At 42.8% G+C, this 16,395-nt stretch overlaps 2 protein-coding genes across 5 annotated transcripts in view; one reads left to right on the top strand and one right to left on the bottom strand.

The window, feature by feature from the left end:
• Positions 1-13,279, bottom strand: part of col4a5 (collagen, type IV, alpha 5 (Alport syndrome)) — a 90,177-nt gene extending 76,898 nt beyond the window's left edge. The window contains exon 1 of the mRNA XM_071333339.1: positions 12,997-13,279. Coding sequence (XP_071189440.1) covers positions 12,997-13,086 — 90 coding nt within the window. The 5' untranslated portion in view covers positions 13,087-13,279. The remainder of the gene's footprint in view (positions 1-12,996) is intronic.
• Positions 13,280-14,069: 790 nt separating this feature from the next.
• Positions 14,070-16,395, top strand: part of LOC139534866 (collagen alpha-6(IV) chain-like) — a 195,887-nt gene continuing 193,561 nt past the window's right edge. For all 4 annotated transcript variants that reach the window (XM_071334353.1, XM_071334354.1, XM_071334357.1 and 1 more), the window contains exons 1-3: positions 14,070-14,155; positions 14,320-14,455; positions 14,634-14,679. In XM_071334353.1, coding sequence (XP_071190454.1) covers positions 14,445-14,455; positions 14,634-14,679 — 57 coding nt within the window. In that variant the 5' untranslated portion in view covers positions 14,070-14,155; positions 14,320-14,444. The remainder of the gene's footprint in view (positions 14,156-14,319; positions 14,456-14,633; positions 14,680-16,395) is intronic.

Consider the following 16,395-nt stretch of genomic DNA (forward strand, 5'->3'; position numbering starts at 1 on the left):
TATATTCCCGGACTCTGACATTGCTCAGTCTTAAATATTATGACTTATTTTTGGATTGTTATTGTTTTGCTAGATATTGCTGCATTGTTGGACCTAGTAACATAATCATTTCGTTGCATCTGCGATAACATCTGCAAATAAACTTTGATTTGATCCTACCCTACCTGTGTTTGTATGTGTGCACTTTATGTACAACTCTGTGTGTGTGTGTGTGTGTGTGTGTGTGTGTGTGTGTGTGTGTGTGTGTGTGTGTGTGTGTGTGTGTGTGTGTGTGTGTGTGTGTGTGTGTGTGTGTGTGTGTGTGTTCTGTGTGTGTGGTTACTTTACAATACCTGCATCCGTCAAACCATTTGACAGAACAATGGTAGCACATAGACAAAAGCATGATTGGACTATTCAACCTTCTTACAGGCCCTGAATGACTGAGGCCCAAACACTCCTGAAATGTATGGTGTGTGTGTAAGTGTTATGTCTGAAAGGTTAGAATTGGAAGAATATCTGTCATACAGATAGATAGATTTAGGGCTTCCGAGTGGCGCAGTGATCTAAGGCACTGCATCTCAGTGCAAGAGGTGCCACTACAGTCCCTGGTTCGCATTGACCGGCTGTGATTCGGGAGTCCCATAGGGCGGCGCACAATTGGCCCAGCGTTGTCGGGTTAGGCCGTCATTGTAAATAAGAATTTGTTCTTAACTGATTTGCCTAGTTAAATAAAGGTTAAAAATAAATAAAGTACTGTTCTATTCTATTTGGGCCATTCCTAAAATATGTGTGTGTGTGTGTGTGTGTGTGTGTGTGTGTGTGTGTGTGTGTGTGTGTGTGTGTGTGTGTGTGTGTGTGTGTGTGTGTGTGTGTGTGTGTGTGTGTGTGTGTGTGTGTGTGTGTGTGTGTGTGTGTGTGTGTGTGTGTGTGTGTGAATAATCAAGCCTTTGTAGAGAGAGATGCATGATTTGGAGAGATGAGAGATAGACACTGAGACACCCCTATGGATCTCAATGTGCTGGCCCCACATCCAACCACCATGCCTTGATTAGAGACACTGCCTCATCCATATGTACACCATCATGCCTGGGATAGAGACACTAGTCTCTGGGCTGGGCCTGAGGATGGGCTGGGGGTTCGGGGCTTGGAGGCTGGGTGTTTTGGGTTAGTACAGGGGCTGGAGGTTTGGGTTAGGGAGTTAGGACAGAGGCTGGGTCTTGGGCAGTCAATTCCAGGGATTGGAAGAGGAGAGGTGAAAACTCCATAATCCCACCACCACGTCTAGGGAACAGACACAGAGACTGGGGTTATATGGATGAGCCGGAGCTGTGGATAGGGGCTGAGGGTTTGGGACTAGGGATGGACTGGACTGGTGATAGAGGTTAGTAGCTGGGGGTTGGGGCAAGACTACGGTAACCTCAGGGGCTGGGATGATGGCTGGGGGCACATGCAGTGAATAGGTTGATAACACAAGCGTCGGCTGCAAGGATCCAAGATAAGAAATCAGGGGACTCCTTTCAAGCTTTTAGTGGGGTAGAAATGTACTGTACTCCCCCCCCCCCCCCTCCGCTTCCCCCCCCCCCCCCTCTCAGTCCCTCATCCTCTCTCTCTGTGTCTCTCTGCTTCTGTCACTCTCTCAGCCAGACGCTGATGTCACACACGGACACATTTCATTGTGTCTGGCAGAGAAAAGGGAAGCAGATAAGGCTGGGACTCAGCTGATGTGAGTATGACAGCAGTGGTACGCCTCTTTGTTGCTCTGTGACACATCTAGAGCTTTAACAGTTATCTTGAGAAACATCAAGTAAACAAATATAGCATAATGTGTCTAGCCAGCACCACGTTTTCAGCTGACACCCAAAAGGTATCACCTGCAACCTACATGCACCAAACAGGGCAAATGTTGCCTGACTGAAAAAAACACCTTTCTATTGTACAAGATCAGGCTCAATAGCACATGGGTCCCGATCCTTTTCCTAACATGAGCCTTCCTTTCTCTTTCAGCTCCAGAAAGTCACAAAGATGGAGACTGGGGTTCAGAATTCAACCTCCGGGCGAAACATCCGCAAGATCCTTCTTGTTCTTGTGAGCCTGACGTGGGCTGTCTGTCCTTCATCTAGAAGATTGAAGAGAAGTGAGATGAGAGACTAATGTGTGTGTGTGTGTGTGTGTGTGTGTGTGTGTGTGTGTGTGTGTGTGTGTGTGTGTGTGTGTGTGTGTGTGTGTGTGTGTGTGTGTGTGTGTGTGTGTGTGTGTGTGTGCCACTGACCTGTATCTACATCTGGGTACCATGATGAGACATCCTATTTTGCTAAGGACCAACAGCCAGAGGTGCTCTTACTAAAGCTACTCTATAGTACTTCATTGTAATCTTAATCTCAATCTAATCCAAGCCATAAAGGGACAGGTCTTATCCCCAGACTAGAGGCTCTTTAAGGCAGGTCAGGTGACCCACAGATTAGGGGTGGTCTGCCCGGGGTTGGCGTGAGAAAGAAAATCAGAAAGAAGAAGGTAAAGCGATGGTTGTTTTTTGCGGAGGTGTAAAGCCATTAGCGGCTCTACTTTCTGACAGCACAAGAATAAGGTGAAAATGGAATGGATAGAGGAGTGTAATTGGTCTTGGTGAACGATTGTGCTGTTTCCACGAGTCATTTTGACCTACATCAATAATCTGTTCATTGATCGTTTACCTCAAGTTTCATTGTCACGTGCACAAGTATAGGGAGATGCCTTTTCTTGCTAGCTCTTTCCCAACAATGCAGTAATCAATATCAGTAGTACTTTAAAATAAAATAGAACAAAATCACACAAGAAATAGAAATAAGCAGAACACGAGACAGTAAGTAAGCTACAGTATATACAAGGTCAGTTCAAGGGTCAGTGCCAACACCATATTTACAATGTGCAGGGATACTGGAGTGGTTGGGATAGATTGATTGTTTGCCTCTTAAAGTATTGAGTGGGGGAGAGGGAGTGTGTGTGTGTATGTGTGTGTGTGTGTGTGTGTGTGTGTGTGTGTGTGTGTGTGTGTGTGTGTGTGTGTGTGTGTGTGTGTGTGTGTGTGTGTGTGTATGCGCGTGCGCGTGTGTGTGTGTGTGTGTGTGCGCGTGCGTGTGTGTCTGTGTGTGTGTGGGGCCACCTCTACAGCCTTAGACCAAACACTGAAAGACTGAAATAAATAGTCCTTAAAAAACAACACCGTTTACACTGCTCTCCAAAAGAAGGAGGGTTGTGGACGACGGACGACAGATGTAGGTCCATGGGAGGATGGAAAGTGAGGGAAAGGGAGTGAGGGGGAGAAAGGGAAAGAGAGAAAATGGAGAGAGTGATAGACAGAACATGAAAGAATAAAATGGAAGGGAGCGAGAGGTGAAGGAGGTATCAGAAAGAGAAAAGACGGGTATTAAGGCGTCTGCGTGTTTCCTAGCCGAAACAGTTCGGAAGAGTTTGTGCATATATTGTGACGATATTTTAGTGTCGGACTTCGGTGAGTTTTTTTTTTGGCTCAGAGCCGTTCAGAGCCGAAGTCTACGCCTCTTGGTCGGTGCTTGGTCAACAGCAGGGATTCTTCAATAAAGTCTTTGTTGTCGTTCCCATTTTTCCATTGAGAAATACTGCTCCAAACATCTGCAGTTAGATGTAAAAATCGCACGGCTAAGAACTCCTCGGCAAAAACGTCAAAATGAATGGCAAATTTCTTGAGTTATCTTAGATTTATAGATGGAGGAATTAGTTGTGTACATAGAGCAGTCTCCCTACACCTGTTAATGCTTCACACTGGAGTGTCAGTTCCTCATTGGACGGCCAGCACAATCGGACACAGACACTTAATAGCCTTTACAAACAACCCAACCATTCACCCACTTGTTTGCCTTGCACGTAATTAGTATAGATTGATGGTAATATGCATTCCAGGCCCTATATTCAATATCGCTCTAGTCGAACGTGTTCTACTCGCCAAAACAATCCAAAGAAATTGGACTTATTCTTTAAACTGGTGGTCATGTCGAATATATATACACTGCTCAAAAAAATAAAGGGAACACTTAAACAACACAATGTAACTCCAAGTCAATCACACTTCTGTGAAATCAAACTGTCCACTTAGGAAGCAACACTCATTGACAATAAATTTCACATGCTGTTGTGCAAATGGAATAGACAAAAGGTGGAAATTATAGGCAATTAGCAAGACACCCCCAATAAAGGAGTGATTCTGCAGGTGGTGACCACAGACCACTTCTCAGTTCCTATGCTTCCTGGCTGATGTTTTGGTCACTTTTGAATGCTGGCGGTGCTCTCACTCTAGTGGTAGCATGAGACGGAGTCTACAACCCACACAAGTGGCTCAAGTAGTGCAGCTCATCCAGGATGGCACATCAATGCGAGCTGTGGCAAGAAGGTTTGCTGTGTCTGTCAGCGTAGTGTCCAGAGCATGGAGGCGCTACCAGGAGACAGGCCAGTACATCAGGAGACGTGGAGGAGGCCGTAGGAGGGCAACAACCCAGCAGCAGGACCGCTACCTCCGCCTTTGAGCAGGAGGAGCACTGCCAGAGCCCTGCAAAATGACCTCCAGCAGGCCACAAATGTGCATGTGTCTGCTCAAACGGTCAGAAACAGACTCCATGAGGGTGGTATGTTGTGGGGGTTGTGCTTACAGCCCAACACCGTGCAGGACGTTTGGCATTTGCCAGAGAACACCAAGATTGGCAAATTCGCCACTGGCGCCCTGTGCTCTTCACAGATGAAAGCAGGTTCACACTGAGCACATGAGCACATGTGACAGACGTGACAGAGTCTGGAGACGCCGTGGAGAACGTTCTGCTGCCTGCAACATCCTCCAGCATGACCGGTTTGGCGGTGGGTCAGTCATGGTGTGGGGTGGCATTTCTTTGTGGGGCCGCACAGCCCTCCATGTGCTCGCCAGAGGTAGCCTGACTGCCATTAGGTACCGAGATGAGATCCTCAGAGCCCTTGTGAGACCATATGCTGACACATGCACATTTGTGGCCTGCTGGAGGTCATTTTGCAGGGCTCTGGCAGTGCTCCTCCTGCTCAAAGGCGGAGGTAGCGGTCCTGCTGCTGGGTTGTTGCCCTCCTACGGCCTCCTCCACGTCTCCTGATGTACTGGCCTGTCTCCTGGTAGCGCCTCCATGCTCTGGACACTACGCTGACAGACACAGCAAACCTTCTTGCCACAGCTCGCATTGATGTGCCATCCTGGATGAGCTGCACTACTTGAGCCACTTGTGTGGGTTGTAGACTCCGTCTCATGCTACCACTAGAGTGAGAGCACCGCCAGCATTCAAAAGTGACCAAAACATCAGCCAGGAAGCATAGGAACTGAGAAGTGGTCTGTGGTCACCACCTGCAGAATCACTCCTTTATTGGGGGTGTCTTGCTAATTGCCTATAATTTCCACCTTTTGTCTATTCCATTTGCACAACAGCATGTGAAATTTATTGTCAATGAGTGTTGCTTCCTAAGTGGACAGTTTGATTTCACAGAAGTGTGATTGGCTTGGAGTTACATTGTGTTGTTTAAGTGTTCCCTTTATTTTTTTGAGCAGTGTATATATATATATATATGTTTATGCCCAGTGGTGTAAAATACTAAAGTACAAATACTTGAAAGTACTACTTAAGTAGTTTTTTGGGGTATCTGTACTTTACTATTTATATATTTTGACGACTTTTACTTTTACTTCACTACATTCCTGAAGAAAATTAAATCATTTTTACTCCATACATTTTCCTTGACAACCAAAAGTACTCGTTACATTTCGAATGCTTAGCAAGGCAGGTAAATGTGTTAATTCTAGTGATGCACCGATATTACATTTTTGGCCGATACCGATATCCAATATTTTCCTTGCCAAAAAAAACCAATACCGATATTAAACATTTTAGCATTCTAGTACAGTTAAATAGTTAACACACACACATGGACACCGTGGTCTAAGGCATTGCATCTCAGTGCAAGAGGCGTCACTACAGTCCCTGGTTCGAATCCAGGCTGTATCACATCCGGCCGTAATTGGGAGTCCCATAGGGCGGCGTAGAATTGGCCTAGCGTCGTCCGGGTTTGGCCGGGTGAGGCCGTCATCGTAAATAAGAATTTGTTCTTAACTGACTTGCCTAGTTAAATAAAGGTTACACACACACACACACACACACACACACAGACACACCACACTGACCAAAAATATATTCTGTTGGCATTTACTTATATCCCCATTACCAGTAAAACATAATCAAAACCTATTTCTTTCACTTACTTGCTGTGCTGTTTCGTTGTTCATTTGTTCCGTCGTTTCATTCTCAACCAGGATTTCTAATACTATGGAACGCCGCTTGGGTCTTTGCCTGTCAAATAACACTATTTGACGTGTCTAATAAGCTTGTTGACCAATTAGGAACTGAATAGGACTGCACATCACATAATAATTTAACGCATTCATACATTTTTTACGTAGTTATTACACATTGATTACACTATTACTCGTATTTCATATGTCACAACGATTCATCGATACGTATGCTATGATGCTGGTAAAGTTGTCTAGCGCACCTATGTACAGTGCTGGTCGTAAAAAAAGCTAGCTAGCTCATGGATGCAAACAATGTTCTTCCCCGAAAACATAGCAAAACGACCGAATTGGTTTCAGTAGCTATAATTATCTAGCTAACTATATAGCTAGATGTCATAATCTAAAATAACCCTAATTTATAAGACAGTTCTTATTTGATTAATGGTGGTCGGACCCATCTATGTGAAGCTAGCCACAATAAGGATTAGCCACAATAGTGGACTTTGCGGTAAGCCTTCAAAATAAAAGTATGTCATAGACAGTGATGCAAATGAAAATAAATAGTAGAATTATGCCATAATTGAATAGATCATGCTAAACGAGGTTGGAATGTTGTTGTATAAAATCAACAAAAGACAATAATTTGTTAATTTGACAAAAATCAGTTGAAATCATATTGTATGTATTATACTTTAGAATTGCATTGGGGGCATACTTATTTCACTGTACAGCCTTACCTATGGATTGGGGATCAATGACATGGGGTATCAGTCTACTCAGTGACACCCAGAGAACATTAGCATTGTAGCTCTTATTGCGGGACTCTGAAACAACTGTGAATTGAGCCACATGTATTGTCAACCTACTGTACGTGTATTGAACACTATTCCCAAGGGGAAAAAATACTGCAAGGATGTTTTGGAGTCTGATAACTCTGAGGAGGACGTTGGGCAAAAATATTTTGGGTATTGAGGAGGCTGATACCACATTTATTTGATCCTCAATCCTTAGGTAAAGCTGTACAGTGCAATATGAATGTCAATACACGCAATAGGCTGACTGGGAAGGTGATTTCACACAGTCACAGTCCCGCGTTAAGAGCTACAATGCTAATATTTGCGTAAACTCTTCACAGTTGTGTTCTGTGGGTGTCACCGAGTAGACTGATACCCCCATTTCATTGCTGAACATTCCAAACGTTGTTTAACATTATCTAGTCTAAATATGGCATGATTCTACCAATTGTAACCTTCTGCATCACTTTCAAATAGGTACTTTTATTTTGAATGCAAACTGCAAATTCCACTACTGTGCCTAATCCTGATTGTGGCTAGCTTCACAACACATAACCCGGTCCGGTCGAGCTTCACTAGTCAGATGAAGCTTGCTGGCTGCTTATAACATTAGCTTTGGGAAACAGGGTTAAGTAGCTGGCTAGCTATTTATTTTCATGAACTGAAGTTCAATTTCAATAGGCGAACAACAAGTGGCTACCTAGCTAATACTTACTCACAAGGATTCCTAAATCATTGCTAAGAATAATGAAAATGACTGCAGTTTCTACTGGTCATTGTTTTCAGACTGGTTGTATTGGTGCTAGCTAGATACCAAGCTAAAGCTAGCTACCCCAGAAGTTGCGGTCAAACAAATAATGCTTTATTACCAACGCGGTATTGTAAACACATCGTTCGTTGCCGGTGTTTACTTGTTTGCAGACTTTTTTGTTCAGCTTTGACAGTGCTACTGATAGTAGTGGTGGCGCTTGGCTTGCACGTGCAAATTCAGAACACAACATTCTATAATAGAACTGTGTTATTTGACGTGTCAAATTAAAAGCTTATTTGTACCTAGCTAGCAAATAGTGCTATTTGACGTGTATCTTTTTGACACGCAAAGACCCAAACGGCGTTCCATAGTATGTTATGAAGCTAATAGCAGTGACGCTATTACTGTGTAACTCCGGTAGGGCAACATGTGTACCGGTGCTCGACCCTTCGGCGAAAGCCAACATCACCCACGACCGAGATCGGTTGATTGCCAAGGGCAATGAATTCCATTATCTTGGCGCTAATGGATTTTGCCTTTGAGTTGCCTCGCTGAAATGTTCTTACTCTTTCAAATGACTGCTCGACTTGTTGACTGCTCGATCCACACAGCAGACATTGTGGGCTAGGTTAGGAATGCTGTGTTGCACGTGTAGCGCAACATTTTACGTGGCGTCATTACGTCGTGTACCTACGTTATAGGTATGCACGTCAGCTTTGACATCGGTTTTTAACATCGGCGTTAAACTAGATATGGGGCCGATAACGATGTTGTCATTTTTAGCTAATATCGGCCAACTCCAATATGTTCACCGATATATCGTGCATCCCTAGTTAATTCACCCACTTATCAAGAGAACATCGCTGCTCATCCCTACTACCTCTGATCTGGAGGACTCACTAAACACATCATTTGTAAATGATGTCTGAGTGTTGGAGCGTGCCCCTGGCTATCCGTAAATTAAAATAATAAAATAATAATAATAAATAATACTTTTACTTTTGATACTTAAGTATATTTTAGCAATTACATTTACTTTTGATACTTAAGTATATTTCAAACCAAATACTTTTAGATTTTTACTCAAGTAGTACTGGGTGACTTTCACTTTTACTTGAGTCATTTTCTATGAAGGTATCTTTACTTTTACTCAAGTATGAGTATTGGGATCTTTTTCCACCACTGCTTTTGCCTACCCATCAAAACTGAGATTGAAAGAGAGCAACATGGGTATGTGTGTGCGCAAGTCTTGAATGTGTTTGTGTGTTTTAAAACCCGTTGGCTTGCGTGGCTGCCTGTGAAAGGGGTGGTGAGGCCCTCCTCTCCTCCTTTCCTCTCTCCTTCCCTCCTTCCTCTCCTCCCAGCAGGTGAGATAAAGATGGAATTTGCATTCCTTCCAGGAGAGAGGGAAGAAAGGGGGGAGGAGAGGCGAAAGGGAACGAAAGAGACCGGCATAGAAAGACAACGGAGAAAAAGAGAGGGTCTAGTAGACATAAAATGGGGTAAAGAAAGAGCAATGATTAAAGAAATGAAAGAGAAAAACGTGAAAGAAGAGAGAAAGGGGAGCCTGCTTTCCTTACCCCTCAACAGCCCTCACTCCCTCCTTACCGCTCTCCCTCTCCTTTCACCTCTCTTCCATAGGGAGGCTGTCTGGGATTTCCACTTTGAGGTGGTGGGTGTGGTAATACACACCCATACATACAGAGAGAGAGAGAGAGAGAGAGAGAGAGAGAGAGAGAGAGAGAGAGAGAGAGAGAGAGAGAGAGAGAGAGAGAGAGAGAGAGGCTACGCTACACTAACTCCACCTGTGACAGGGGTCACCTCAGAGGTGTGTGCGTGCCCCCTGTTCCCTCATTATTCACACCCCTGTGCTCTTTGAAGGAATGGGGAATAGAGGTGCTCTCGGGTATGACAGGTTCAAAGCAGACCGCTATGGTATAAATTATAGCTGAAAACTGGAGATGGCTATCCATACGCACTCATATAAGAGCCCGGGCTACCAATGTCTAAGCCAGGAAACTGCAATGTATGGAATGAGTCTGTTATTACTAGAGAATGAACAATATACAAAATAACAATAAGCATACTATTTACAAAGCCTCACAATAGACAGTGATTTGGATCATGAAAAACATACTTAAGAGGAATGGTAGTGCCATGGAGAGAAAGGGGGGAGAGGGGGAGCTAAAGAGTAAGAGAGAGGGACAGAGACTGAGAGAGAACGAGAGAGAGAAAAAAGAGGGGGGAGCGTAGCTACACTAATCCAATTTCCAGAATTCCAAAGCAAATTCAGTCACCATACAGTGTATGAATTCCAGGTCAGATGACCAATACACACACCCTCCACTAGAGGGGCACATTGAGTGACATGAGATTTGGGAACGCTGAGAGTGGAATGGGAATTCCAAGGGAACCCAATGGGAATGACTTCGGAGAGAGAGAGAGAGAGAGAGAGAACAAGGGTGTGTTCACAGTCACACGTGGGCATTTCTATGGGAACAAGGTTCTTCATATAATAACCTCCACCAAAACCATCAAAACACCTACTTTTCAGTATGCATTGAACTTCTATAGCCTACATGGTGAGTTGAGCTTTCATTTCGGTTGTGTCCCTTATTCCCTACATAGTGCACTACTTTTAACTAGGGCCTGGGTAGGGACTACCCTGAACGTATATGTATCTCTTCTTATATTACACACTGACCCTAGTCGCTATATAGTGCACTACTTTTGACCAGAGCCCTATAGGGAATAGGGTGCCATTTGGGATGCGACCCAGCTCTTCTTATATCACACACGGAGGGAAAAAAAGCTTTGAGGACACTACATGCAGAAATAAGTCAGTTGATCCACACGTAGAGGAGAGAACTCTCATGGTCCATCCATTCCCACTGAGATACCCGCCTGCTGCCAAACACATTTAGTTCTTACAGTAAGTAGATATAGGGAGGCCAGACTTGACTGAAGTCAAATTCTCTCATCTCCCTTTCCTCTCGTTCTCTCTTTCCGAGCACCTCTCGTTCTCTCTCTCCTTCCATCTCTCTCTCCCTTCTCTCTCTGTTTCTCCCTCACTCTTTCTCCTGCACTGTGAATAGACACGGGATTCCACATGCTCACCAAAGACACAGCACACATGTCAGTCTTCTCTGGCAAGGTGACAAAACTGTCCCTCTTTTCTTCCATAGCTTCTTCCATAGCTTTCAACTCTTCCTTCACCACTCCTTACATCTCCTCCTCTATATTCCCTTTCTGTTCCATTCCTGTCTTCTCTTATCTTTCCTCATCCCTGAGTTATTTCTATCTTCCTCATTAACTCTTTTATATCTCTCCTCCCTCCCTGTATTCCCTCCCTGTCTTTATTCCCTCCTTTACCGCTCTCTCTCTCGTCACCTCATCTATGGGAGTCTCAAAGGGGGCGGTCCGTCCGCTACATAAAGCACATTCCAGAGGGACAGTGGAACTGAACTCTCTCTCCAATCAGAGCACAGGGAAGAGTCCATCATTCCTTCCACCTCTGTTTGAAACTCCTTGACAACAATGACACTCTGGGAAGTGAAAGGCACTCGGACGTCACGCCTTAACCACCGATCTAGAATCAGATTGGCCCTAATTAAACATAACCTCAGTACTAAACTTAACCATAAGCTGGTGATTTATTACCCTGTGCCAGTGGTTCATTGCATAGCTTATTACTGTAGTCTATGGTACTACTGTAGCGTTAGCTGTCTCTGTTCTGCCTCTAGCTCTGACAGCTAGCCACACCTCGGTATCTCACCTGAGAAGGCTAGTTCAGTTCACTCTCTCCACTGCAAGAGTGCAGTGCAGGTTGTGTCTGACTTTGTGAGTGCAGTGAGCAATGAGTGTTATCAATATGAATGAAATATGATATTAATTTCCATAGGATAGTGAAGTACTGTTATACTTAGATTTTTGACGAGAGAGAGAGAGCGAGAGAGAGAGAGAATGTCTACATGTTGATTTTTACTCCCTGGGTGTCACTGTCTCGTTGAAATGCATTTACACTTTGATTGAGTTGTTCCGGGACAAAAAAGTTATTTTGTTGCTTTTTCACGTGTAAAATAAACAAAGCCCACTGCATACTCACTGTGAAGAGCATTTGCTAATTGATGTTAATTATGATCAACTTACCAATGAATTAATGACTATTAATATTGTTTATGACTAAATAGAAATACTGATGCATACCCTGCTACTACTACTACCTGACGAATAAATAAATTGTATAAATGAACTTTTAATTTGAGTCCCTTTAATGCCAACTTTGTGTCATGTAAAATAGGTTGTTGTTTAATATCACATGCATTCATTGAGTACCTGTGACACGGAAGAGTTTTGGGGGTAAAACATTCAAATGTTGTAACCTTGGACATCATGTGTGATGTGATGCGCCCCAATACGCAGTGACAGCCGATAACGTTAACTCTCACTTTTTTAACAAGCAATGCAAAACACCCATTCTCTCTACTTGCAATGTTCTGGTCAAAGTTCTATTTAAATGGCACCCCGAAAAATACAAAATAAACAGGCTACATAATCGCAACTGTGCGCATTGTAACAGTGTTCACTCTACAAGGAGGGCCACGGCCAAATTTCTTGCAAGAAAATCTTTTCCATTGACGTTAATGGACAAAACGTAGGAAAATACACAGTGCGACATGCTTCTTACAAGTCGGCCGGTGCAGAACAGATCTAGAAGAAAAAAAATGTATGCGCGCGAGCTACAGCCGGGCTCCCGTGGCCCGCACTCCTTCTCTCAGAACTCTGAACAACTACAAAACGAACGCGGACAAATGGTCCCTGGAATGAAGCTTGTTCGTAACTGTGCAATAACGCTATAATAACGCACGGACCATCCGTGTAAATATATAATTAGTATAATTATTAATGCAATAAAAGTTTAAAACACATTTTGGTAAAAGTAGGCTAGAACATGACTTATTATTAGACCGGGGGCAGAAAATGAACACTTGTTATAAAGTATCCCCTCTATTTATACACTTTCGCCAACAAGACGCGGGTGGGATTGGAGTCCGGCCCGTTTGAAGCAACATGTCGCTGTTTTAACGGTTTGAATTGGTTAGATTTCATTAGAAATACATCGACAAGTGTGTGAAAGTAATTGTAGGCTGGCTACTCACCGCTGATTCCGACTCCTGGACCACGATACACAGGGTTACGAGCACCAACCCCACCGCGAGATTTCGCAGACTCTTCAAGTTTTTATTCATTTTTTAAAAAACAATTCTGCCTCAACTAAACATTGACAAATTCAACAAAAAAACACATCAGAGAATTGTCATATTCTTCTGCTAACTCGGCTATAGAACAGAATAATTTTCAGAACGCAGTAGACAGATTCTTGTGGCGACTCCAAGCTTCCAGTCGTGGAACCGTTCCCTTCTGCAAACCCCTGACTGACTTTTTCTCTATCGACCTGCCAACCTGCTACAGCCGGATCTACTTTGGATCAATGCGCATGCCCCTGACACTTGCTTCAACAGGTCTTGTGTGCGATATAGTGTGCAATATCCCAGAACTTCCAAACAAACCAAAAAACAAAGATTGTTTTGTTTGTATGCTAAGATATACAACTAATAAGTAGTTATAGTTCGGTGTAGGTCTTCTTCTTTTTTACAGTGGCAAACATACACTCACCAGTGTAGGGCAATTTTTCGTTGCCTCAGGTTACAATAATCTGTTTTTACATAGGCTAAAATATTTATTTGACATTTTAAAACGTCATCCTAACATGTTGCATGTCATTACCATACTGATTTAGGGGAATACTTGGCGCGTTTTTGGAAAGGTCAGGGAATGTAGGGGATTATGTAGACAATTCCACAAAGATCACCCTTTCTTGACGAGTGATCAGTTATTCATTCATTTTTCTCCTCTTTTGCAGTTGAATAGTGCAGTTTTAACATCTTTAGGCCTATAAAAGCAACCAAACCCAAGATATAAACTCAAGGTATCACAAGTGTTTTCAGCATTCACCGTTCAACACTCAACATTCATAGCCTGTCACACGAAATGTATATTTGGTATATTTAATCGAATTGAAACATCAAACGAACATTTAATTGACTTGTTATCACTTTATTCGAGTAGTGATAGTGTAAGCTAATAGTGCTTTTTAACTTGTGCGTTAAAGTGGTAACAAGTGGGTAAAGGTAGGCTATGGAATATGAGTGACATGGCTAAGTCCCACCCCTCTTCTCTGCTCTCATGCACTGCGAAGTAGTTGCGGTGCGTGAAACAAGTCCGGCAGGGGACGAACGTTTTCACAACTGAACTTTGGTGAGTTTTAACTTTCCTTATTATTTATAGCGCAAAACGACGAAATTACCCAACTATTTTAACTAGTGCTAACGAAAATAACCGTTTGGTGCGTGATTCTTCCCCCTTTTTGAAATTGCACTGCTTTAACTCTCTCTTCTTGCTTCTCGTATTTCTCGAAACAGAGACGCATTTTGGATTCTTCAATGAGCTCGTCTTGGCACTTGTAGCGGCGGCTAGGAGGGAAGACGGGACTGGGGAAGCACTACAGGAAAACTACCTGAGTTTTCTCTTCCAGTCGTGATTCAAAATGAAATTCTGGTGCGTTTATTTTAGCTACACATTATATGTTGCCAGAGTGGTATAGTTTGACATTGCTTATCAGCTGTTCTGTATAGCCAACTATATAGAGCGAATACTTTCTTACAAAGTTATTAGGCCTGCGAATTGGATTATTTGAAAAGCCATACGAATATATAATTGTTTATTTATTTTATAGGATTTGTGTACTCGCTGTCAGCTGGGCAGTAGAGGCGACACTCGGGGTAAGTGCGATGTGTTTCCTCAACTTCTAGTGCCTCTCGAATCAAGTGTGCGCATGTATAATAATCTTCAAACAAATTATGCGGCAACAGCCTTGACGTTTTTCTTCGTATAGCTGCATTGCAAGCCTGAGATGTAGAATTTAGGGCAACATTGTGGCAAACAATGGCATGCATGACCAGGCTCGGTGTAGACTAACGGACATGCACATATCTATTACGCAGAGTGGAGTGCTCACTCATTACATACATTCTGTATCCTTGGGCTATATGTAGGCTGTTTCAAATGCTTGTATCAGGCGCTTGCATCTTGTACATGTATTTAAAAAATATATATAGACATGTGAAGAAAGTTTTTTTATTATTATTATTATTGTAAATAATTCACAACATATTCACGCACAGTGTAGTTTTGTCGCTCACTGCAGTTTTGTCTATGACATTGCACAGTGTGCCTGGTTTATGCTGGATTCATTGGGTAATGCCTTCTCAGAGAATCACCCATCCTCTTTTGGGGGAATTTAAATATTTGTCTTGTGTTTATTGGACACTGTCTGTATACTTTTGAACGCTGATTAAAAGAGCCTACCAGTCAAATTGCTGACTGACTTTTCATACATAATTTGAGTTTTACGCGTTTGGAAGTATTCTTTATTTCAACATCACACAGTGACAGTAGAGATGGAATTGTTACTATTATTATAATTCTAATTTTCAAATAATTGACAGAGTTAAAACGTACATAATTTATCCCCATGAATGAGTTACAACAATAGTATTTATTGAATCATTTTTATGCTGTCTGTACAGCAGAATTGGGACGGAATAGATCACTGCATTTTTGGTAGGCCCGCTCAAATTTGTGAAAGATTCCAACCCCGCCCCTTATGAATATTCAAAACCTCATTAAGACTACCCGTGACTCCAGCCACACCTGAGAGCAATTCCTTCACTGTAAGGTGTAGGCCAACATGTCATTGTAATAATTGTGCTCAAGAACATTCCGATGTGAAGTTTGTACTTACTGCATACTTTCAACAATAGTATGTAGCCATCAGTATTGCCATATTCCCTTGATTTTTGTGCTGCCAAATTTGTATGGTAATGTTATCAGGATTTAATGATGATTATAGCTGATATAATGATTATAGGCTCGTTTTAAAGTCATCGTTTACACTTTCTTAGAAATTAATTCATTCTTCTGATTTACTGGTAATTCATCAACACATACAGAATTTACAAGCAACTTTCTATGAAGGTGTAGATTACAACATTAACTCTTGATGCCTTAGTCTTTGTACTAAGACTGAGACACACACATTCCAAGAAACCATTGAGGCTAAGGGAGAATTGACCTCATGAGTTAAAGCCTAGGTGATGGTTGCTCTGTGAACTAACCAAGTCTACCGGTCTCAAGCAGACTTCCTCATCATGCAAGAGTATTTAGCCGAACTACACCCTGCATGATCGAAACGGTCAATTCTAAAGAAAAAAACATGTTGTTTGCGAGATACTTGCAGGCTGTGTACAGATCATATCTTTTAAGAGGCTGAAAGGCTTAATACATGGTGTGTGTGTGTGTGTGTGTGTGTGTGTGTGTGTGTGTGTGTGTGTGTGTGTGTGTGTGTGTGTGTGTGTGTGTGTGTGTGTGTGTGTGTGTGTGTGTGTGTGTGTGTGTGTGTGTGTGTGTCACTACCTGCTGGAACGTGTGCTACAGGT

Source organism: Salvelinus alpinus, chromosome 11, assembly GCF_045679555.1.
Source record: "Salvelinus alpinus chromosome 11, SLU_Salpinus.1, whole genome shotgun sequence".
In the NCBI taxonomy this organism is placed as follows: domain Eukaryota; kingdom Metazoa; phylum Chordata; class Actinopteri; order Salmoniformes; family Salmonidae; genus Salvelinus; species Salvelinus alpinus.